The sequence below is a fragment of the Puma concolor genome, chromosome B2 (assembly GCF_028749965.1).
Source record: "Puma concolor isolate L17-30 chromosome B2, mPumCon1.1.hap2, whole genome shotgun sequence".
NCBI classification, from domain to species: Eukaryota; Metazoa; Chordata; class Mammalia; order Carnivora; family Felidae; genus Puma; species Puma concolor.
This window is the reverse complement of record NC_141671.1, coordinates 113858396-113883610: the sequence shown is the minus strand read 5'-3', so window position 1 is coordinate 113883610 and position 25215 is coordinate 113858396. Positions and strand designations below refer to the sequence as shown.

At 34.6% G+C, this 25215-nt stretch overlaps 1 protein-coding gene across 6 annotated transcripts in view; it reads right to left on the bottom strand.

Moving 5' to 3' along the window:
* The window catches only part of NKAIN2 (sodium/potassium transporting ATPase interacting 2), a 1006832-nt gene that overhangs the window by 456919 nt on the left and 524698 nt on the right, over positions 1–25215 (bottom strand). For 5 of the 6 annotated variants that reach the window (XR_015251516.1, XR_015251518.1, XR_015251519.1 and 2 more), the window contains exon 3: positions 6524–6604. The exons of the other annotated variant lie outside the window; for it this stretch is intronic. Coding sequence is in view for 2 of the 5 variants with exons in the window: in XM_086707749.1 (XP_086563875.1) it covers positions 6524–6604 (81 nt within the window). In the remaining 3 variants the exon portion in view is untranslated. The remainder of the gene's footprint in view (positions 1–6523; positions 6605–25215) is intronic. 6 annotated transcript variants of the gene reach the window in all.

Genomic DNA, 25215 nt, shown 5'->3' with positions numbered 1-25215 from the left:
GTGGGTTCATGTATTTAATCACTTTTGGAAAACTCTCTGTCATTGTCCCTTCAAATATCGCTACTGTCCAACTATATCTCTTTTCTTATTCTGGAAATTCAATATTTGTATACTGAGCCTGTAGCACACAGTCCTATATTATTCTGACATCCTTTTCTTTTTGTGTTATGTTAACTTCAGTGCTTTGGTTCAGATATTTACTATTAACCTATCCTCCAGTTTACCAATCTTGTTGTCTAATCTTTCAAATCTACTAACAAATACACCTAATGAATTATTGCTTTTAAATATTATATTTTCAGTCCTGGAATTCCCACTTGATTCTTTATATAGATCCAGGCTCTTTGAGGGTAAATTCTTCCTCTTTAAATAGTTTATGTCCACTTTTGACCATTATTTTCCTTAACATATTGGTTTTGTTAAGTCCTTATCAGGTAATTGAAGTATTTGCATCATCTGTTGGTCTGTCTCAATTGTCTGTTTTTTTCTTCATCCTGATTAATGAGGTTTTCTCTTTTAGCATGCATAGAATTTTTTTTTAATTTTTTTAATGTCCATTTATTTTTGAGACAGAGAGAGACACAGCATGAACAGGGAAGGGGCAGAGAGAGAGGGAGACACAGAATGTGAAGCAGGCTCCAGGCTCTGAGCTGTCAGCACAGAGCCCGATGTGGGCCTCGAACTCACGAACTGTGAGATCATTACCTGAGCCGAAGTCGGATGCTTAACTGACTGAGCCACCCAGGCGCCCCTGCATAGGAATTTTTAATTGCCCGATATCATGTACCAAAAAAAAAAAAAAAAAGAAAAAGAAAAAAAAATTGTAAAGATTAAGATAATGTTATCTTTCTCTTGAAGTGTTTCCCTTTCTCCTCAATGAGACAGATGAAGCAATGGCTGATCAGCTTATTTTATTTTAATCAAGGGCTGTGCTGTGTTGAGCCTGGATTTTAGCCCTGGTAAAGTATGTTGTACATCTCCTTTGCCCCTAGTTCAGTTTAGATTTCTCAACTCTAAGTCTAGGGTATTCAATACAGCCTTTCTCCTATCTTCCATCTCCATTTTGTAAGACTGCCAATTTTTTTTTTTTACTCTGCTTTTTTAGTTTTTCTATTTATATTTGTAGTCTTATAGAATTCACTGATTTCCTAACAACAACAACAACAACAACAACAAACTGTCCACATGCTCAAAGCCCTTTCCCTGAAAGCCATGCTGATATTACAAATCCCAGAAATCATTAACCATGGGTTCCAAGCCTGGATTCTTAGCCTCCTTACCTAATCAGAATCAGCAAATGTCCCCAACACACAGCATTTTTAAAATGTCAGCTCATGTCTGGGGGTTCTTACCTTTCCAGAGTATCATCACTTAAGATTTTTACTGTTTATGACTTGTTGGTGACTGAAGGTTACAATATACACACACAAACACTATACTTCTTTTAAAAAGTCTATTTCTTGCTTCATCTCATAGTCAATGTATAAATATTTCTGTCGACCCCCTCTGCCAAAATATTTTTTTCTGTTTTATACATTTTTCAAAGTAGAATTTGCCATTTATTTTCTTCTCTAAGATGTGAATTAAGAAAGTTGGATTCTTCGGGGATAATGAAAAATACTCTTGGACATCTTAAATTTAAGATGACAATGAAATTGACATGATACCAACAGGAAGTTGGAGATGTGGTACTTTAACTTAGCAACAAAGTCAGGATTGAAGATATAAATCTGGTAGATATATGTGTAAACATGATAATTTAAATTATAACAGTGGATGGCATTTTCAAGTGAAAGAAGGTAGACAGAGAAGTAAAAAGTTTCAAGGACCTTACTCCTCACTTTAGGGGTATTAAAAATAAGTGGAAAAGTAAGCAAAGAGAACTGAAGAAGTAAGAAAATAAGCAGCTTAATTCAATACACTATTAAGGAAAAACAAGAGAAGAGAGGCAGTGACTTACCAAATTACAATAGGTTGGTTTATTTCTATTTGACGGGCAAAATTACATTATATTCAACTCTCAATAACATGTAGGACATTTTATTCTACATCCTAAAGCAAAATCTACTTGGATGGTTGGGAAGTAAACATTTTTCTAATTAGTTTAGTAATAGTTAATTGAAGTTTTCTTAGACTATATACATTTTACAGTAAGAAAAGGAAAAATAAAAAAAATAATGATTCAGTTTTCCTCCTTATATTTGTTAAATTTAGTCTTGAATAAATTATCAGATTGAACTAATAAATTGAACTAATTAAATTAAAAATGATTATAGCAGATTCCTTTCCATACCATCTTTTTCTGTACAAAATTGTAAAAGCAAATTTTGATGTAAGCAATGATTTCATTGAGCAGAAAATATCCAAATATCAGAGACCTCTTTAAATGAATACGTTTTTTTACAGAAGAAATAAAAGTGGGATTGTTGCAATACTGCATTTTTTCCACACAATACTTACATCTGGTTTTAAGGATTTGCTTCCTATTGCCTACAGTGTGTGACAGTTTATCTTCTCCTTGTCTCTTATATTTGCAAGAGTGCAATTCTATTCTCCAAAGCTTAAATAGTCCATATGCTTACATGGCTTTTTAATATATCAAATTATTAAAATGAAAATTTATATGTAGATCTCAGAAGCAACTATCAAAATTATTAAAATATGACACCTTTCTAGAAGTTACTAATGTGTTCATTCTGAAACAGATGTATCATTAGGTATAATTAATTGCTTTAGGCTATGTTTAACTAGGTAAGTTTCTGATAATATAATGAAGCCTGAGAGATATGTACCTGCATCCTGATTCTCAAAGGATAAAACACAAACAAGTTGGGTTGTGTTAAGTAAAATAAACTTATTCCTTTATGCTCTGTACATTTCTTTCTTTTTTTAAAAAATTTTTAATGTTTTTATTTATTTTTGAGACCGAGAGAGACAGAGCATGAGCAGGGGAGGGGCAGAGAGAGGGAGACACAGAATCTGAAGTAGGCTCCAGGCTCTGAGCTGTGAGCACAGACCCCAATGCGGGGCTCAAACTCACAGACTGTGAGATCATGACCTGAGCTGAAGTCAGACACCCAACTGACTGAGCCACCCAGGTGCCCCTGTAAATTTACTTCTAAAGACAGGTGTATCATTCCCCAATATTGCCCCATAAATTATAAAAAGTAGAAACTAAGAGCTCAATAGTCATATAAACAAAAATGTTAGAACGTAATTTCAGCCTCAGAAATAATTTATAATTGTATCACATCCAAAAAAAACCCAAAACACAGATTTTTACAGATAACCAGAAGACCACTATCTATTTTCTCTATGTATTACTATTTAAAACTTATTTCATATTGTCATCAATGTGTTTTAATAAAACATCTCTTAAAATATCAACCCAGGAAGTACCACAATGTAGGTTGCATTAGGCTATTTAGTTTTAACACTAGTGTCTAAATCATTAATGTAAATAACATGGAAATAATTATTATGCAATATACATGCTTATTTGGTGTTATGTCATGTACTATTTTACATTAATTCCCATTATTTTGTTAATTTCACAGATAAAATTTTTAAAAAGCAGTTTCTCTGCTTGATTAGTTTTATTTTCTCTAAGTCTCATAATAGTAATCAAAATATATTAATTGATAGATTAATAATGTTGGGTTTACACAGAATTTTTTTAATATTTATTTTTAAGAGACAGAGAGAGACAGCGCAGAGAGAGAGGGAGACACTGAATCTGAAGCAGGCTCCAGGCTCTGAGATGTCAGCACAGAGCCTGACTCAGGGCTCAAACTCAAGAACTGTGAGATCATGACCTGTGCCGAATTTGGACGCTTAACTGACTGAGACACCCAGGTGCCCCTACACAGAATTTTTGATAAACAAAATATTTTACCTATGCAACTATAGGTACTAGAGAAACTGAAGATCAAACAGGTCAGTCCTGTGTATCATATTATTGCAAATAAGCCATTTCTTGTTTAGTATATATACTGGGTTGGTTAATGACTCTAATCTCTGTATTGCTTATAAAGTACATGTAGTTTAGCAGAAAAGACACTGTGGGAAATGACAACACAAAATTCTAAACTCTAACAAGTAATTAAAGTTGCCTTACTATTTTACCACTTTTTTTTTATCACTTCTTGCCAATATTTGTTCTGAAGATGTCATCTATTTACAAAATGTTTTATGGAAATTAATACACTTCTTTCACATATAAAAAGACTACAGAATTTTCTCCCTGATTCCATTTCCCATATTTCTCCCTCAGCCTCAAACAAACTGGCCCACTCATACGGCCAAACTATTTTTATTTTTATATTTTTGGTAGAGTTAGGAAAAAACAGTTTATATTTTATAATCTAAGTATTATCAACAGTTTCAGGAGTCCTATTTTTGAGTTTTCATATATCTGTACATTTTTCAATCACATTGCTTCATTCTGGCACTGTATTACTTGAAGAATGTGAGGCAGTTGCAGAAGCTAAAGAATTAAATGGTATAAACACACCTTTCTCAAATCCTTTGAGTGGGAAAGGGAGGGAAAAATCTGGTACAGATAACTATATAACTCTTTCCTTTATGGTTTTCCTTTAGATTATTTGTTAAAAGGAAATTATTAAATTTTCATGGGCCCTGCAGAGTCTTGCCTTGGTTTATAAGATGAAAAGAAAAGGAAATATTAACTACTTCATTTCCAAGGGATAGACACTACCTGACCGTATGCATTAGAAGAATTCTTAGTCTTGAGTTGCAATGTTTTAGGATGTGCCCTTGCTGTGGTTTCAATGCCCATGTCCAAGGTCAGGAGATCACAAGCTTTATTCTGTGCCTGCAGTTATCATGTGGAGCAGTGAGCAAAATTACAGAACATTTGTACAGCCAGCTTGGCTCAAATATATATATGTAAACTCTGATCTGCCAGATCATTTTACTCAGCTAATATACCTAAATACCTGCCTACCAGTTTATTTTTAGGGTGATTATTCAAAATTAAAATTATTATTGAGAAGTCATTCTAGTATGGAATTTCTTTGAACAAAGTGCACTATACAGCAGTGGGGATATATAAATTGGGTAAGTGATTCAGGTCTTAGGAAGCAGGTATGGTTCTCTGGTACAGAGGAAATGTGAGTTTTAAGCAGCTATCTTGTCTGTGTCCTTCCTACAGTCACCTGAACAATTTCTTTTCATTGGTCACAGCAGCTTTCTGGAAAAGACCGGCTGCTGCCAAGAGTATGGAGGACAATGTCTGGCAAGAGTCACAGAAATGCCATCTACCAGTGCAGATTTCGCAGACCTCAGTGAGGACTTGTCCAAAATCTGATCATAAAACCACAGGTTCCAGAAGCCTTGGTTCTATCTCATGCCATAATGTCACCCTCTTATTTTATCCTTCATCATTTGCCATTCAACAAAATAAGCAAGATTATTTATACTTGATATAAAGCCATATCACAGGGAAATAACAAACATCCTTGAAAATGCTCAGAGTGCTTTGTGAAGTTTCTGTAAGCTAGATTATAAATGTGTACTATCACTATCCCCATTCCCTACCCTCTGAGATATAAAAGCCCCGCAAGGGTGTTTCCTGGCCACTTTTTAGCTCTTTAACCTTTTAAAGCAAGTCATCATCTCTGGGTTTTAAAAATGTCAATATCTTTTCAGGGTTTTTATGCTTTAATAAGGAAAGGCTATAGAACAGTCTGTCTTTAAAAGTTAATATGAAGAAGAACAAGTTTGCAACTCTGTCAAGTGTCTACGCAAGATTTACTACTACTTGAATGAATTTACTATGACTTTGAATGAATCATCTCATTTTGCTTATTTGCTAGTAATTGCATTCCAATAGAAGAAAGATGCTGGTTTTAGAGATCTAAAAACTACAGTATTTCAACAGTAAAAGCATTCATGTTAGAAATACGATGGTAATTCGCGTATACAAGCAAACATAAACACACTCACATGAGGACAGCATAAAAAAAAAAAAAAAAAACCTAAGTGGAAAAGCAAGTATTTTAAGGCTCTCCTATATTATATTGGAACATTTTATTCATTTATATAATTTATTAAATCTCTCTGGTAACAATTTTATTAAACTATAATCCATTAATCCATTAATTATTTGAATTATTGCATTGCTATTTGGGTCCAAGCAAGAAAACTTTTAGCAAAGTAATAAGCAATGAGGTGATTCCAAAAATTTTTAGGATTTTATCTCTGAAAAAATTCCTATTCTGCTTCAGAAATTTCTCCTAAGTCAATGTTTTAAAAGACACAGTATAGCCACTGTAATAATCATTATTTCACACTGGTTTTGCTTAAAATAATAAAAGCACACTTTGTGACAAGCTGAAACATATCTTTCATGGTAGAAAAGCAGAGATATAGATGAGGACATCTTTCAATTTACCTTCATTCGAGGTGCATCTAAGCAACAAGAGCAGGGGGAGACTGACTTACTTAGGAAGAGGCTTGTTAACACACTACTGATGACTCAGCAAATCAGATGGCAAATTACCTTTGAGAGGTCCCCAGCCTCCAAATAGAAGCAGATAACAAACACATTCCAGGTAACCCAGAGGACTAGCCAGACAGCATACTGCAGAAAAGCAAGAGAGAAATAACATATAATTAATTTTGAATCAGTTGAGTAAGATTCAAATAGAACTTAAACTTTTGAACACCCAAATCTTAAGATTAGGGGAAAACGTTAGATATTGCTTCTAAAGAACAGGATGAGATGTACATTTATCTCTCTGTTGATTTTTGCTTTTTTTTCTCACTGTTATGGCTCCATAGTAGCCCAAACTTGCTTAGGGATAACTTTTAGGCTTTTACACAAAAGATAGAGTAGCCCATATTTATGTTTTGAGGTGGGATTATTATGTTTTCCAGACATCCCCCCCCAAAAAACTGGATGCTCCAATAGATATATCAAATAAAACCCATCAAAAAGAAGCTCCTGGGTGGCTCAGTTGGTTAAGCCTCTGACTCTTGGTTTGGCTCAGGTCATGATCTCGCTGTTCATGGGTTCAAGCCCCACATCGGGTTCTGCACTGACAGTGTGGAGCCTGCTTGAGATTCTCTCTCTCCTTCTCTCTGCCCCTCTCCTGCTTGTGCTCTCTCTCTCTCTCAAAATAAATAAATAAACTTAAATTAAAAAAAAAAAAGAAATTCCTATCTTCCTTTAGCAAAATCAACCCCATGTGTGATAATGTACAAGCTTTCTCCAAGTTATTTAGTGTCGTTTTCAACTCAGTCCCATGCCTCTGTCCCATCTAAACAGCTGTATTTTTTTGTTTGTTTGTTTCCTCCTTTCCTTTCTCTCTTCACTTTCTTCTTTTATTTTCTTATAATCTCCCAATACAGTGACCACTGAGTTATTATCTCTTATTTTACTCTGTTGGCTATTCAGTGTGCTTTCCTCACTGATGTCAATTTTTTCTTACCAAGATACATTTTTGAGCATTCATTCAACTGAAATGTATTAACCACCTAGAGGGCAACATGCTAAAAGAGCACTGAGGATACAAAGACCAATGATAAATTCTCCCTGAACTCAAGTCAAGTGATGGAGAAAGAGAAGAAAAGAGATAATTATAAGGATCATAAAAAGATGTATAGTTTGAGCACAAGGAAGGAAAATGGGGGAAGTATATAAAGTATCACAAGAAAAGTAGTTTCACAAAGCTTAACAGAAGGGGTGAAACAAGCTAATTTGTGGACTTTGCCAAATAAAAGTATGGAGGTTATAAGTGCTCTGAAGAAAAGTGCTATAGACAAAGAAAACAACAGGTGTGAACTATACAGAATAAGAGAAGAGGGTATCATGCCATTTCTCTACTAAATAAATACAAATGGCCCCCATTATTTAAACGGTGCATTCCAAAATTTTTATTTCACAGTTCAAGAACCTCTATGATTTTGTACCATTTTATTTTTTGAGACACATGTCTCGGTTCATCGCTTAAGTCGTTATGGATTACAGACACATGAGATTACTTGCTGTTCAATATACACAGAAAGCTATTTTTCACTTCTGTGCCATTTTGTGTATTATCCACCTACCCTTTAATAATTTTTCTCTTCCCTAGGTATTCTTTTTACTACCTATCACTACTTTGTTTTTCACCAAAGGACAATTTAAATATCACTTCCTGAGTGATAACCAATCAGAATTGACTTGCTCTTGCTTAGTGCTCCAATGGGATCTTGCATGCCTTAATTTCATTCCGAATGTCTTCTAATTATGTGTATATTTTCCTCCAATGCCCAATAAGCTCCTTGAGAAAGGGGGTTTTTTGAAATGTATGTTTATACCCCTAAGTTGTTAACTTTGTACTTTGCACAGAATAGGTATTCAGAAAGTATTTTGCAAATCAATGGAAGAATGAGAAAATTTTACTGGTTTCAGATGGAGAAACTATTTTCCCCTCCCAGACCTGATTTTTATGAGAATACTATGATCATATATGTAGTGTGAGGAATAAGAACCCTGCATTGTGAGTTTATGTAATAATAAATAGTGACTCAGATGTTTTCCCAGTGATGGATTTACCTAACTGCTAACTATGTACATTGTTCAGTGAGAATAAAGTAAGAGCAGTCAACTAAAGGGTTCAAGACAAAAGAAGCAGTTTAAGAGTCTGTATGAGGTGAGGGCTGGGGACTAGAAGTAGGGTTGGAAAGCTAAACAGGCTGTGGCAAGAAATGTTAATTCTAAAACAAAGATCTAATTAATATCTAAGTTTTCAGCATTGCAAAGGGTAAATTCATCTCACAATTAAAAATAAAAACTACAAACCTAGATTTGACTCTGACAGATTTGGATCTAAGTTTTAGATATACAATCAAGTGTTGGGTCATACTTTTAAGGTAACAAGGTAAGAAAAAAAAATAAAAGTGTCTATAGTTTCCAGTGACTTGATTTAACTAACTATAAAAAGAATAAAAGAATGACTGATTAAAGTGTTTTATCCTCCTTTGTTTATGCCGATACACTTCCCCCACCTTATTTAGAATGGGAAGCTAAATAAGCACTATTTTCTAAAAGCCAAAGTAGCAGAATAAGTGAAATACTTGGTAAGAATTTATGAAACATACTGTATTACATATACTAAATATTTCTGAAAAACTTTGTCATTGGTAGGCATACATTCTGACGGGGCATTAAATAATGTCAATTCTGTAGGTTTCCAATTGAAATTATATTGTAAGGTCTTTAAATACTGTAAATGTTATGCACATCCATGAGGTATACATGTCATAGTCACTACTTCAATATTATATTTTGAATATATAATAAGAATTTGGATTTTTCATCCAGATTAATTTAGGCATCATTTATACTTACTTACCTTACCTAAGCTTGGTTTAAAAAAATCAAGCTGAAATTTTATGTTTTAGTCACCAAAATTAATAATTTTATGAAGGATAGTTAAGATAATGGGTCACAAGCAAATGAAGAGCACAGAGAGGTTAAGAACTTGGGACCCAAAGTCAAGCTCTGTCACTTGGGACCCCTGGGGCTATTTTCAAGTCTTATGGTCTCACTATACTTTAGATTACTCAAATGTAAAATAGCCTGAGTATTAGTAGCAAACACACATGGTTTATATAAAGATGGAATGACAGGGTGTTTGAAAATAGTATTTGAGTTCTTGCTACATGTTGCAATTTTATTATTATATTGCTACTTCTTTTTAATGTATTTTTATATTAGTTGTATTTATTTTAACTTATTTTTATATTAGTTTTATTTATTTATTTATTATTTATTTTTATTTATTTAGAGAAAGAGAGAGAGAGCAGGCATGCTGGAGAGAGGCAGAGAGTGGGAGAGAGAATCCCAAGCATGTTCCACGATGTCAGCACAGAGCCTGATGCAGACCTCAATCTCATGAACCATCAGAGCATGACCAGATCCTAAATGAAGGGTTGGATACTTAACTGACTGATTACCCAGGCTTCCCAACTACTTCTTTACATAATAGAGCGGAAATCCTCAATTTTTTAAATCTCCTTAGGATATTAAAAATATACTTTCAGGGGCGCCTGGGTGGCGCAGTCGGTTAAGCGTCCGACTTCAGCCAGGTCACGATCTCGCGGTCCGTGAGTTCAAGCCCCGCGTCAGGCTCTGGGCTGATGGCTCAGAGCCTGGAGCCTGTTTCCGATTCTGTGTCTCCCTCTCTCTCTGCCCCTCCCCTGTTCATGCTCTGTCTCTCTCTGTCCCAAAAATAAATAAACATTGAAAAAAAATATATATACTTTCCTCATTAATGTAAACCATCCTTCTATCTGATTGAACTTGCATTCTAGAACCTGTTTTCTTTGAATATTCTTTTCTAGAATGTTCTTTTTTGATACAATAATGCTAATATCGATATATCAATGGCACTTTATGAAACAAACCTTTCTCCATTTAATTTCACCAAAACTATAATTTATTATTTATGACTTAGCACCCTACATAATTATAAAGCATTCTATATCTTGTTTATGAGCTGTTTTTATAGTATTTGTTAGTAATAACTTTTCAATCAGAATAATTTAGAAGGATATGTCTAGATGGAACATCACAAATACTTTTTTCCATATCTTTGCACTTACTGGTATCATTTTCATTTCATCATATACTTTATTACAAACCAGTTAGTCTCACAGTGGACTCTACATCATTAAAGATTTACAGAAGACAAGTATCACCTTTAGTGGTGCAGCCCCTTTAATAAATATAGAAACTCACACTACGCTATAGGGAGTAATTCCTGTATTATTCCAAAGGCAAGGCTTTATCACATTTAACTTTATTCATTAACTTTCTCTCATTTAACTTCTACCCCCTTTTCTTCATTCTCCTCTTTTTACTTATTTCCTATACTTGCTTTTCTCATTTTAGTAGCTGGCGTTTGCCTAAATCAAAGCTTCTCCAATTGAATTTTGTCTTATTTCTTAAATGTAGATTTTGCATCCCCTTGTAATTTGGCCTATGAATGACTCTTATCAATTAAACCCTATTTTTCACACTGTTCTTAAAATTACTCGTCATAATTATTTAAGAGTATGAATATCTGTACTTTTTCCTAGTTGCTACAGCTACAGTTGATGTGATATAATTGACCATTGCTCAGTTTAAATATAATTGAAAATAATATCCTGCCTAGGAGAGATAACCTAACAGGATAACAAAGTATCACACTTGCCAGATGTCACCTTCCTTGTAGTTTTCTGCTATAAAACTAATTTTTCTTTAGCCTCATCTTTTCTTGTGAAAAAAAAACCTGGTATTTTATGTTTCAGGTAAAAAAAAAAAAAAGGAACAACTCTGAGATATCTGTGGTAATAGAAAAATTCCATTGTATGATGAAAATCATTCTTTAAGGGCTGATTTCTGTAGCACTAAGTGGACCATTTGAGAGGCTGATTTAACTTGAATCTCCAGCTAAATGGTAAAAATCATCAGCTGAAAAGTAATTGAATCATCATGGTTTCCCTGTTGTATTTGTGACTCTAATGATGAAATCACATTAGCTGTGTAAGATAAAAATTAGTTAAGGCTGTCAATCATGACAGGCCAAAATACTGGCCAGATCCACAGACATGGTGCTATTACATGCCATGGTTACATAATAATTAGGAAGGTAGAGCTTCAGACTAAAAGGCTCATAAACATTTTATTGGAAAATAATGAGTCACACCTAATGACACTGACAGTGCTTTTCTACCTCTATCTCTTGCATTGAAGCTTTCTAAATTAAAGTCTGCATTTTGTTTGAATTATAAAGTATATTTAACATACACAAAGCATATGGATTTTAGCATAGTTTTTCACGTTTCCATGTACACACATATACAGATACAACTTTTTCATAGATAAATTATTTTGAGGAAAACTGGAATCTTTATGGCATTGTATTTGCAAAATAATTTCTTCCACAAAAATTCTGGGAAAAGGAGGCAATTATTTAAGACAAAAGGCTTTCTTATCTTTCTCACTAATTCACAATGATCCTAAAATCAATCTCAGGAAAAAAAGAGGTGCCCATTAACGTTCAGAAGGAAGCATTCCTTGAAATGGAGATTTAAATTTGTGATTTATCTGGCTTTCTATTTTTTTTTCTTGTATGTCTAGACAGAGTAAAACATATTGGAATATTATATTAGTAAAGAATATTGCAATTTTTCAAAGGAAATATTTTTGTGTTTGTTTAGGCATCTTTTTGATACTAGACGGTTTTTCATGCAAAATGTTACTGGGCAAAACATTGAGTAATAACTACATTCTAATTATGTAATACATTATAATAGATTTCTAATTATGTTTCACCATAATTTACACTTTTGAAAATTTTATATATGAAAATAATTTTGCTTGGACCCTTGAAGAGCAGCTTTCCTGCAAACTATTTCATTGTTTCCTTTCTTTCCCCTCCCCTCCTCTCTTCCTTCAATATATTTAGGTTACAGATGGATTGTGAACTCCATGAGGGCAGAGACTCTTTTGTGTATACCACAAATATAGCTGGTATGGTGTGTACATATAGAGAGGAGAGGGAGGGAGAGAAAGAAAGAATGTATGTGCAAACATATATAAATGGACTAAATTGTATTAGTGACTTTCTCTTAAAAATTACAATTTAGAAAACCATTATTCAGTAATATTACCTTAATGATTAGAAGATGAAGAAAGACAGTAGTGCAATTCAATCAGTGGGCACATGATGCCCTAAGTGCTTAATTAGAAAAGGAGTTGAGTCAGTGTATCAGTTCACATTTATTAAGCACCAGCTGGATGCAAGGGACTATAATAGATGCTGCAGAGAAACATTACAAGGATATAACTAAGTCGATCCTCTAAAATGATTTTTATTTATCATTGATATGTAATTGATGTGATCTACAGGAATGTTTTCAGGAATGATTACTTTTAGTAGGAAGCAAAACTCCTATCAGCTCACCAACATTACTGATATGATGCTGCTAATATGAAAGGAATAATGTAATCCATGCTGATAAACTGTGTTAGAAGTATTCCTAAGAAGCATTATATAGTAGATAATATCTTAAAAACAACTCCTTTAAGCAAGGGTTTAGAATTATTAACAACCAGATGTTTTAATAAATATAAATGTATAATCATAAAACAAATATCCTTTGTCAACATGATTAGACTATATTCATTTTTTGTTCAAAGTTAATTACATTTTAGCTTAATTTTATCATCTTCAACACAGGTATCATTTAATCTGCTTAGGTATACTCATCAATTCCTCGTTCATTGTTATAATAAAAAAAAGCAAAAGTGGCTCACAGAAAGGAGCTTATTTCCTAATTCTCGATCATTTTATGACCAGGGATGGGCTGCTTTATGATTTAAATTCTGTCTTCTAATTAAAAAATCCTGTTATATCTATGCTATGCTATAAAAACTTGTCCCTTAAGAGAAATACCTACATAAAAATACACTGTTATTATGATTTCTAGTTTGACCAGGAATGAAGGCTCTGATCAGTTAATTAGCCAGAACTGGATAGAAATCCAACTCTAATCATAAATCATGCTGCTGATCATAGAGGAAGGCAGATTTCCACCTTCTCACTTTTTACCAATGCTAGTATCATATGATTAAACTTCCATGTGATTTTATATTTACTTAGATATTTTAAAGATTTTTAGTTCATTATAAAATAAGATTTACTATGCTTTCCTTCCAATTACAGAAATTTCTTATTGTAAAAAATATTTAACACTGTGAACAGAAAAGATAAATTTGGAAAATACCATACTTAGATATAATCACTGGTATCATATGTGTTTAAATTAAATAGGGATCTTGCTTTATATTGTTACCTCATTTTTTCTACTTAATTAAAAAGTCACCTTGAATATTTCACAACATAGATGTCAATTCAATGATAAACTATGATTTAACTAATTCTGTATTAATTAACATTTTTGTTCTTCTCTTATTCTATTTTGATCGGTTCCTATAAATTTGGCACCATTTCCTTAAAATATTTAGTTTAGTTTGACATATTAAATCATACCTGAAAATATTTCGGTTACACAGACTATTTCTAAGACAGACTATAAATGTTAGAACATCCAATGGCCATTATTTTAATGAACATATAAACATGGCTATTAAATTTTATGCACCTCCAAATAAAAGCAGTATCCCCAAAGGTATTCTATTCTTCTTGAAGCAAAAAGTAGAAAATAATTCCTTTGATTGAAAAAAACAATAATACTCACTTAGCACAAAGACATCAATATGTGATGAATTTTAACTCATTGAAAATATTTCATACAGATATATGCAGCCATGAAACTAGGAGAATTCCTATAAAAGGCCTTTTGATCCTGAATAAAAATCAATCAAGCTATATAGGAACACTCTAACTGATGTATGCAAATAAGAGATTTGCAAGGCTAATATAACTTTAAAAATCCCAATCTATAGTTTTACAATCTGAAATTTGTACAGTTTAAGAATCAAATAATGATTTTATTTGATGATATTTGTTTATATTTTGGGTTTGAAGATGTTGATGTGTAATGCATAGATTATAAAGTAATAATGATGAGAAAAAAACTCTTTACTCAAACTATTAAAAAGGCAACTTCTGTTTTACTGTCACGTAGTCATCACTACTTGTGCTTAAAAGTGACATCAAAATCAGTATTTTTCTAGTCAGAAAATAATTTAAAAGTCAAATAATTTAAAAGTCAACCTCATTGGTTTTAGAAATCATAAAGAACTCTAATAAGAGTGTTTTGCCCTGTGTTGAAGTTTCTTGGAATAGCCCAATAATGCTTAAAGTAAATGAAATTGCCTCTAGTTGTGGTGTTCTCGTATTTGAAGATCAAGTCAAGATGGTATTATAATGCATTAAAAAAACTAGTATCATGTGAATTTGAAAACTTTAGATCATATATGTAATATGTCTTTATTTCATTACTTTGCTGTTCCCCTGCTCCCCACACATAAGATGGTAGACAGAGAAACTGACCTCGCAAAGTTATTAACATCCCAATCTCTGGCACCCATTAATATCGCTTTATATATCCAAGAAGGAAGGGAGGAAGGAAGGGAGGAAAGAAGGAAGGGAGGAAAGGAGGGAGGGAGGGACGGAGGGAGGGAGGGAGGGAGGAAGGAAGGAAGGAAGGAAGGAAGGAAGGAAGGAAGGAAGGAAAAAGTTTTGCAGATGTTATTAAATTAAAACTTTTTTAAAGGGGATTATCTTGGATAATCTTGGATTATCTAGGTGGGACCAATGTAATCACATATACCCTTATTGGAGGCAGATGAATATTTTATACACACACAAATAAATAAACAATGTGAATAGAACAGAGTAAGATTTGAAGGTGCCGGGCTTGAAGATTGTTGTGATGTGTCCACAAGCCAAGGAATCTTAGCAGCTACCAGAATCTGAAAGAAGCAAGGATGGGATTTTCCCCTAGAGCCTCTAGAGATAATGTGAACCCTGATTTCAGTTCAGTGATACTGATTTCAGACTTCTGGACTCCAGAACTAAAAGAAAATAAATTCCTGTTGTTTTAAATCACCAAGTCTGTGGTAATTTGTTACAGAAGCCACAGAAAACTAATATAGCCAACCAACTCTTCTCTCCTCCAAAATCTCCCTGTCAATGAAATGTAATCCTGGAAAGTATAATGCCTAATATTTGTTAAGATGTGCAATTACCTTCGAAATTGAGATCCACTCCCTTTGGGCAATTATAACTGTCCACTGCTATCATTTGAATACCATGCAAAGAGAAATACCTTTTTTCAAAAAAAAATGTTTTGCCTTATGTAATTGCTGTGAAAGTCTATGATTGAAAGTGAGGTATTCTTGTTTTATGAGTCTCAAGCAGTTCTTAGTGTATTTCCAATATCCTAACAATATAAGGCTACTTTATTGTTTTCAAAACTTATTTCATAAAGTTCTAGGATGCAGAAATCAATAAATTTAGAGTCCTGAATATTGCCAGACTTGTAAAAAAATGTCAAAATGAGTTAAGTACCTGGAAAAATATGTAATTTCAAGTAGCTTTTTACTACAAGTAACCTTGAAGGCAAAGAAAGAGAAAAAACAAGGAATAATCAGTATTAATGTGGTGGGCTGATAATTTTTAGTTGGGAAAATGGATAAAATGATACTAAAAATATTTAAAATTCTTATAAACAAACAAGCAGTTCTAAATTTATCAGCCATCATAGTTGCCTTGAAAATGTGGAGAGGTGTTAAATTGTTGGTTACTTAATATCTTTCAACCCAGTAATTATACCAAATATTCCTTTGTATCACTTTTTTAGCAAACATTTTAACGCTCAGTAAATACTGAGACATCTGAGTGACCCAGTGGATAAACTGGAAAGCATTATTTTAGCAATATGCACACGTTCTTATGACCATTTTGACCACTTTGAATACATCTATGACTTTAATTCACTAAAATATCCTACAAAGCCTAAGAATGTTGAATCCTCTTTCCTTATCACACATAATTAATTTAAAGAAGATGTATTCTTACCCATATATTGAATTATATAGCCCTCCAACTGTGCTTCATGAGAGAATTCATGGCACACATTGACAATGATGCTATTTATAAGGCATACTAATGTAAATAAAGGACAGAGTTTGCTGTTGAAGTGATTCATTCAGGGACTCTGGTCACCCCAGGGTCCTGAAGAACTCAATATGCCAACACATTTGCAATCTATTAGCTGTGACATTCCTGGGAAGTTCTGCTCAGAAAAACATATATGGGGGCATCTGGGTGGCTCAGTCGGTTAAGCATCCAACTTCAGCTGAGGTCATGATCTCACAGTTCGTGCTGTCAGCACAGAGCCTTGAGCCTGCTTCAGATTGTGTTTCCCTCTCTCTCTGCCCATTCCCCAATCACAATCTGTCTCTGTCTCTCAAAAATGAATAAATGTTAACATTTTTTTAATTAAAAAAAAGAAAAAACATGTATAATGCACAATTTCTTTTTAAAAAGATATGCTTGCTTATGTATAAAAAATAAAGTCTGCCTGTTCAACCTGATCAACAGTATAGCTAGTTCTGCACATGTCTATATTCTATATAGCCACCTCGGGGATATTTTGAAGTATCACATAGCTGAATCAATTGTGTAACAACTGTAGCTAACATCGACAAATCAAAGAGGCAATGCTCAACTAGGTGGCCACATATAAACATAAATATATATTTCTCCTACAGCATTCTAAATTAGGTGCTTGGTAGTTTTTATACTGTAAATACTGGTTTGAAGAGTGAAGTTCCAAATTTACATATGTTAATATATCCATAAATAGTAATGAATTAAAACTATAGAGTTTTTTTTTTTTCCAACTTAGAAGTACTTTTCCTTTTCTTTAATTTGGTAAGCAACTTTTCACTTACTACCTCAAAAGCAGGGCTCAAATCCATTACCTTCAGAATTATGCTGGTAAGATGGACAAAAATGAAAGCAAAATGAAAAACAACCATTTCAATAAGGAATGCTTTCGGCTGCAAGGAACATAGTAAACTGTAAAGTATTTTCATATATATGAAGTCTGGAAGTGGGCTGCTGTTGGCTCAGTGGCTGAAAGTTGCCTTGGCTCTAGATCTATATTATTGGAATTTCTTTCAAATCCTCAGAGAGTAATACACCCTGCAGGCAGAAAGGTGCTGGGCAGAATAAATCCCTTCCTTCTGCAACACTTCAGTCTTTCAGGAAAGGAAAGTTTTCCCAGAGGCACTCAGCAGACTTCCTCATATCATTAGCTAGAACTGTGTCATATGCCTATTCTGATTATAATCACTGGTGCAGAAGATTGAAATATCATGTTTGTAACCAACTGTAATTCATTTCCCAGACCTGTGAGAAGATTAGACCTCCCTGAGAGCTTTGTTGACCATTTAAATATCTGAACAAAACTGGGATACTGTTAGCAGAGAATTACAGGACAGAAGTGTCTGCCACTGAAACTTAAGCACATACTAATTTTCTATATGCAAATGTAAATCATTGCTATTTTATATTTCTCATGAATCTCTTGTTTTCTAGAGAAATATCCAATCCTTTGTTTCAATAAGACTATATATATTCAACTAAATAGAAGTGTAGTTTAGTATTGCAAGCAAAGTAAGTACAACATTTCAGACCACCCATAGAGGAAGAGCATGGACTATGTGAAGTATCTTGCAAACCATCTACAAGACGAAGAACATACAAAGAAGAAAAATGTCATACCTAGTGTTAGATTTCTCACTGGAAAATGTAAAAGATCTGTGACTTGAGAAAGAAGAAAAAAACATTATGGAGAATATTAAAATAAAGAAAATGCAAACTTTTAAAGAGTCATAAGGAAAAAGTTCATGACATGTTCAAAATTTATATAAATATGCTTCACAAAGATGTGGTAGATGTGTGGTGGTTGACAGTGTTGATTGAATAAACACAGTCTATTTCTTTTTTCCCCTTTGGACTTGGAAACATGGTCTCTTTCAACCAGAAGGGTTTTAATCTCTTAGCTTTTCTGTCCCCCTAGCATTCATCTCAAATTCAAAGCAATTCGAATAGTAAGGTAAACAGCCTTCTAAAATATGTAAATTTTCCCAATTAGAGAATATGGTAAATCTATCAAATAGCCTTTAAAAATGGTTACTTTCTGTGTTTGTTTTAAAGCTTATTTTGGAAAGAGAGAGAGTGGGGAGGGGGAAGAGAGAGACTGGGGCACAAAGGATTCAAAGCCAGCTGACAGCAGAGAGCCCAATGTAGGGCTCCAACTCACAAATCATGGGGTCATGACATGAGTCGAAGGCAGATACTTAACTGACTGAGCCATGTAGGTGCTCTGAGCTGTGTTTGTTTTAGAAATGTCCAGACTAGGGGTGCCTAGGTGGCTTAGTCCATTAAGTATCAGACTCTCATGATCTCATGTTTTGTGAGTTCAAGCCCTACATCAGGTTCTGTACTTACAGTACAGGAGCCTGCTTGGGATTCTCTGACTCTCTCTCTCTCTCTCTCTCTCTCTCTCTCAAAATGAAAAAAACATTAACAAAATCCAAACCAGACGTGTGTGTGTGTGTATGTGTGTGTGTGTGTGTGTGTGTGTGTGTGTGTGTGTGTGTATATATATACATACATATATACCTTTAAGCTGACACATTAAGGAAGGTTCATAGCTTTATTCCTCATAGGTGCCTTCTAAGACATTAGATTTATTTATTTTTTTATTGAAGTACAACTGACCTCCAATGTAACATTAGTTTCAGGTGTACAAGATAGGGAGTGGACAACTCTAAGTCATGCTATACACACCACAACTGTAGCTACTGTCACCGTACAATGCTATTATAGAACCATTGACTATATTCCCTATGCTGTACCTTTGATCCCCATGACTTACTCCTTCCATAACTGGAAGCCTGTATTTCCCACTTCCCTTGACCCATTCTGCCCACCCCCCTCCTCCCATCTCCTCTGTTCTCTGCATTTATGGGTCTGTTTCTGTTTTTAGCATTGTTTGTTCATTGTCTTTGTGTTCTAGGTCCCACATATAAGAGAGATCAGGTGGTATTTGTTTTTGTAGGACATTGGATTTTAAGTGTGGGCTAAATCATCAAGTTCTCCCAAACATTTAAAATTGCTCCAACAATACAATTTCCTAACTTCCTTTTGGATAAGATTTCCATCAAAAGTTTTAAGGGGCACATTTTTGAGTGTGTGCCAACATAAGTGACAGGATAGACATTTAACGATATTTCATGTGATATGTGTTTCCTGAATACCTGCCTTCTTGGTTGGATACTGTCAATAGTAAAATCTTAGTCATACCACATCTGGTGAATACTGCTTGCTATGCTGGTATTTTGGACTCAGGAGTTCTGATGTGCTAAGAAGCCCAGAAAACCATATATTCAAGTGTAAATGTTATTCAGTGATTGACAAGAAATCTTAAAATCACCAGATTTTTAATTAATTAAATATCTGTACTTAAATGCATCCTACATAAGAAGAAACATTGAATGTAGAAAGCTTACCCACAGAGGAGTTAAAATAAATTATTACAGAACACAGAAACTATGTATTTTATCAATTTAAGAGGAAAAATCTCTTAAAGCACTTGGTCGAATGCAAAGCACAACTAAGTTTTAAATGATGTGTCTTTTTGGCTATGTGTTTATATTCTGAAAATAGTAACAGCATGCAATAAAAATGTCCTTTTGATTTCATTTCTAGCTTTTGAGGGCAAAGAGGTAAAGTTAAAGATTTCCTTTTAGAGTTAAGGTCTTTGGTTTTAAGAGCAAACTTTGATTCATCAGTGAAATTCTAATCAACAAAGTGTGTTTTGAAAACCAATCTAGCATTTTTCTTAAATTCATTTTTTATTTCTGATTTTAATAGTGGTAGGCAAAATGGTGGCCCCCAAATATGTCCTATCCTAACCTCCAGAACCTGTGAATATGTTGAGCTATTACTCCTGTAATTGTGTTATGCCATAGACAGTGCTGACCTAAAATGGGATAATTACCCAGGTGGGCCTAATAGAATCATATGAGTCTTTTAAAACAGATAACTTCTTTTCTGGTTGGTGTCAGCAGGGGACCTCAGAGAGATTTGAAGCACATGAAGAACTTCAGGTGTCTTGCTAGTTTTGGGGATGTAGGAATCCTCTTGAGAAGGAATGTTGGTAGCCTCTAGCTAGAAAAGCTGAAAATAGTCTCTAGCCAACAGCCAGCAAGGAAACACAGACCGTAGTCCTATAACCAAATGAAACTGAATTCTGTTAACAACCTAGATAATCTGGAAAAAGACTGTATGTGAGGGGCTGTAGCATAGTCACTATCTCGATTTCTGTCTCATTGGACCCTAAGCAAAGTACTCAACCAAGCCCACCTGGACTTCTACCTACCGAACCGTGAAAGAATAAATGGGTATTATTTTAAGCTGCTAAGTTTGTGGTAATTTGTCATGCAGCAATTGGAAACTAATTCTTTAATATTGAAGTTTTCAATTTTTTTAAAGGGATTTTTAACTGTCAAATAATTTCCCATAAGGACCAAGTGCTATAAATACATTATGTTTTTAGTACACTGGATTTAAAAAAAAATCTTTTAGACTCACTTTGGTATATGTATTTCCTTTTGAATTCTAAGACAGTTTGATAGAGTACATTGATTTGCCTATACAGATTTCTAGAAACATAATTGTTAATATTATTTACTTAAATTAATTAATAGAAAGGTACATCTAAAAGTTAGGACAGCTGGGCTTAAATTTAAATTCCATAATGAATTTACCTCCATAATCTGAAAAATATTGGGATTTTTATCTGCTTTTGAAACTAACATTCTGGATGAATGCAAAGTGATTTTATTGTTATTTTTCTGGAGAAGCACATCCTTTCTCACATAACAAGTCTTGTAGCTGCAGTGCCCATGGGCTAGTCCAACAATGGCAATAGCAATAAACAGAATGTTTCACTCCTTATGTCAACCACTTAGACAGTCAATCATTTTTATTGGAAATAATGATTGCAGAGTGGTATCAACCAAAAGTATTAGCACTAGCAATCACTTTTTGTATCATTATACAAGAACCCTTTTATAAAGAATGTATTCACAAGTTCTTGAGGAATATATCTTGTGGGGAAAAAAAAACCACCAGGGCTTCACATGGCCATCAAGTAGACACAGTATTTGCAAAACTGACGCTATTTGATCAAATGTGTTATCAGTGCATAAGACCTTGGAAAATATGTTAAAAAATAATGCCCCCAAATGCATACATTGTAATGTGCATTTAGTACTAAAATGACTTTTGGGTGAGAGCTTAATATATATTATTTTTACCAAAAGTTGAAAAGAAGGTCATATAATGATGATCTACAAGCACTAATAATGGATAGTTACATTTCATTAAATATATTTGTTTCTTCTCAACTTCAGTTTGTCTTTGTTTCTGTTTTGTTTGTTTGTTTGTTTGCTTTTAAATCATCCTAAGGCTAAAATTACTAATTCCCAGTTTAAACACAAGATTCAATGATAAAAAGTTTAGGAGCTCCTGGGTGGCTCAGTTGGTTAAGCATCTGACTCTTGATTTTGGCTCAGATCATAGTTTCATTGTTCATGAGATCAAGCCCTGCATCAGGCTTGGTACTGTCAGTGTAGAGCCTGCTTGGGATTCTCTCTCTCATTCTCTCTTTCTCTTTTTCTGCCCTCCCCCTGCTCTCTCTTGCTCTCTCTCTGTCTAAATAAACATTTTTTTTGAAAAGGGTAAAAAGTTTAAAAACTATCTTCCTCTTAAAAATGTTTTCTCCTACTCAAGGATAAAATTGAGTTAAGCCAAATAATCATTAAAAAATCAAATTCTATACATGGCTTTAAATACGTTATTACATCTTCATTATTATGCAAGTCTAAGACTATTTAGCCTAGGTGTTTTGAGTACTCTGTTTATGAGACCATGGTCTTGGGTTGGATGCCCATGTAAGCTCTTAAGGGTCTTTTCTGCTCCTGTCTACAGAACATTAGAAACACATGTCTACTAATGCAAGCCTACAAGGTGTTTTAAGATAAGAATATAACCAACAGTGAAAATGCATCCAACAAAATCTTGGGCCATATTTCTTACTGGTGCATAAATAGTGTCAAAATCATGTAGTAGGTGTTTTTCCTAACAGATCCTACATGTAAGTTGAAAAACAATAGCAACTTACCTCAGTACATACATTTCTGTAAAATTTCACAAACACATATTTGTGAGAAATAAAATTCAAATAAAGCATTATAGAACTCAGGCTTTATTGGATGCTGTGAGCACTGCCCAAGTGCGTCTTTAGGACTGAGGCACTAATCATTACCCAACTGTCAGAAGTGTTGTCTATTGATAGCTCACAGCCAAGTCCCTTCTCAGGAATTACCCTCTGCCAAAGTAAGCTGCCTTGCTTATAATTATCCTCACCTCCAGGAGCAAACCTCATGAATGGTTGATGCTAATGTACAAAGCTTCTAGACCCTTGTCTCAATTTGGGACATTTATGAAAAAACTAGACCAGCTTCAGACTTTTACAAGGGATCAGGTGAGGGAGGCTTCTGTTGCTGCTGTGTTGCAGTTCAACTTCTCCTTCTGAGTGCCCTACTCCCCTCACTCCATTACAGATGTTGTTCCTGAAAACATTCCCTATCAATGACCTGCATGTGAATCTCCACTTCAGAATTCATTATCAGAAGAACCTAACAACTACTGAAAATTGGAGCAGTCCTGGAAAGCAGATGTTAAAGGGGGTTTTGAATCTACATCACTTCTCCATTACTGGCAATGAAAATGCCATCACTGGAATAGATGGCATAATGATAGTTCTTGGCATCGATAGTAGCATTGAAGCTATTACCATTTTTTTCCTATCGGTAAACTAGGATGGCTTATTTAACCATAGCTGAATAACTAACTACCAGCAACAGAGCAATGCTGAGCCCCTAGGATGGTACCACTTTTTGAGGAGACCAACAGCCAGTCTGTAACAGATGGTTACATTAGAGCCCATCTACTGTAAAAGTGGGAGTGATTCGTCTGGGCAGAAATTGAGACATTCTGAGTACGGGCTGTCTTTCCCGCTTACAGGCTTTGAAAGAACTGAGGGCTTAGACAATGTCTGATTCATTAACACAAAATACCATAAAACCCTGCATTTGTACAAAGGACTCACTTCATAGTTAAAGAAGGGGAGAATTCAACACATGTCTATGGGATCTATTGGTCCCATGGAACCTAGAAGCTTTCAGTCTGACAAAACCAGGTGACTTTTGATTTGTGCAGATGAAGTGTTAACTTGGAGATGATACTCTGTAAAGCTAGGTGTCTGGCTCGAGGATACAGTGAGTAACTTACACGAATGACTATTACATGGTGCCGGGTCTCTGATAGGTAGAATACATGGGTCTGGGGGTGGAGCAATGAAAGCAAGAGAAGCACTGCTTAGCACCACTTCCAGTGATGAATTTGGGGAATCTCAATCCTGTCCCCACAAATTAGCCTCTATGGATTTAGAAGTCCTGAATTGCAGGAAATGCTTCCATTAGGGTGGAAGAGTAAAGCAAGAGTGCCATTTAATTTAAGTTATGCTGCCATCCAGTCACTTGAGACTCTTTGATCCAAGAGACCATCGTCAAAAAAAGGAGTCATCCTCCTGGAAAGAGTAATGGACCTTGACTGTCAGTGGGACCAGGGATCAATATGTTTGGCATCCAGGTGACACAGTGGGGCATCTCTTGCTAACCCTCCGCTTTTGATGGCAACGCAACAGAGGAGTAGTCACAGCTTGACAAGCTTGGAGAACAGTTACTTATACCCCTTAGGGTTGAGGGTCTGAATTACCCCAGTAGGTAAACTGCCTAAACAGGTAGTTGAAGGTCCACAGAATACAGATAGAATGGATGGTACGATATGGAAACAATGTGCATTAATTGTTGTCCCAGGACCAACTGCAGCACTGGGCACAGTTTTTCCACTAATCTTGTAAGCCCACCTTGGGAAGGAAACCAACTACTAACCTCAAGGGGCTGTTTCCTTGTGGACCACAAGGTAGGAACTGAAGAGAATCCTTCAATGTGCCACTCAGATCTCTCCTTTAGCATTAAGCACTTTTCCTTCCAGTGCTGATTCCCTCTCAAGGAATCGCCCCCAGCCAAAGGAAGTTGCCTCACTCAAGGTCGTGTCTTGCTTCTGCAGGCAGCCTATAACCGATGACAGGTCCATGGGGAAATACAAAGGCCTGCCCACCATTCCCCCAGTTTGTGACATATGTGAAAGATCATCATGACTTTAGAGAGTTCCGTAACACCAAATGACCCCTGCGTGGCAACTGCACTGCAGTTCCTATTTTTCATTTGCCCAATTCTGTTTTGTTCTTAAGAACATACTGTAATAAATGTGCTGTATGTAAATCTCTGTCTCAGAATTAGCATCCCAAGAAAGCTGACCTATATGTGGAAATCATTACAGGCCATACCAAAGAGAAAGCTCACTGAATTTCTTCAGCAACAAAAAATGAGATTTCATAAATCACTTTGATGAAAATACCATAAACATGAAGAAATACTAATAGTACCATATGAAATAAGAAAGAACAGGGCTCAATTACATGTGAAAATTTATACGCGAGGATCAATATCTGAAACATGCTATTATTGTACAGATACAT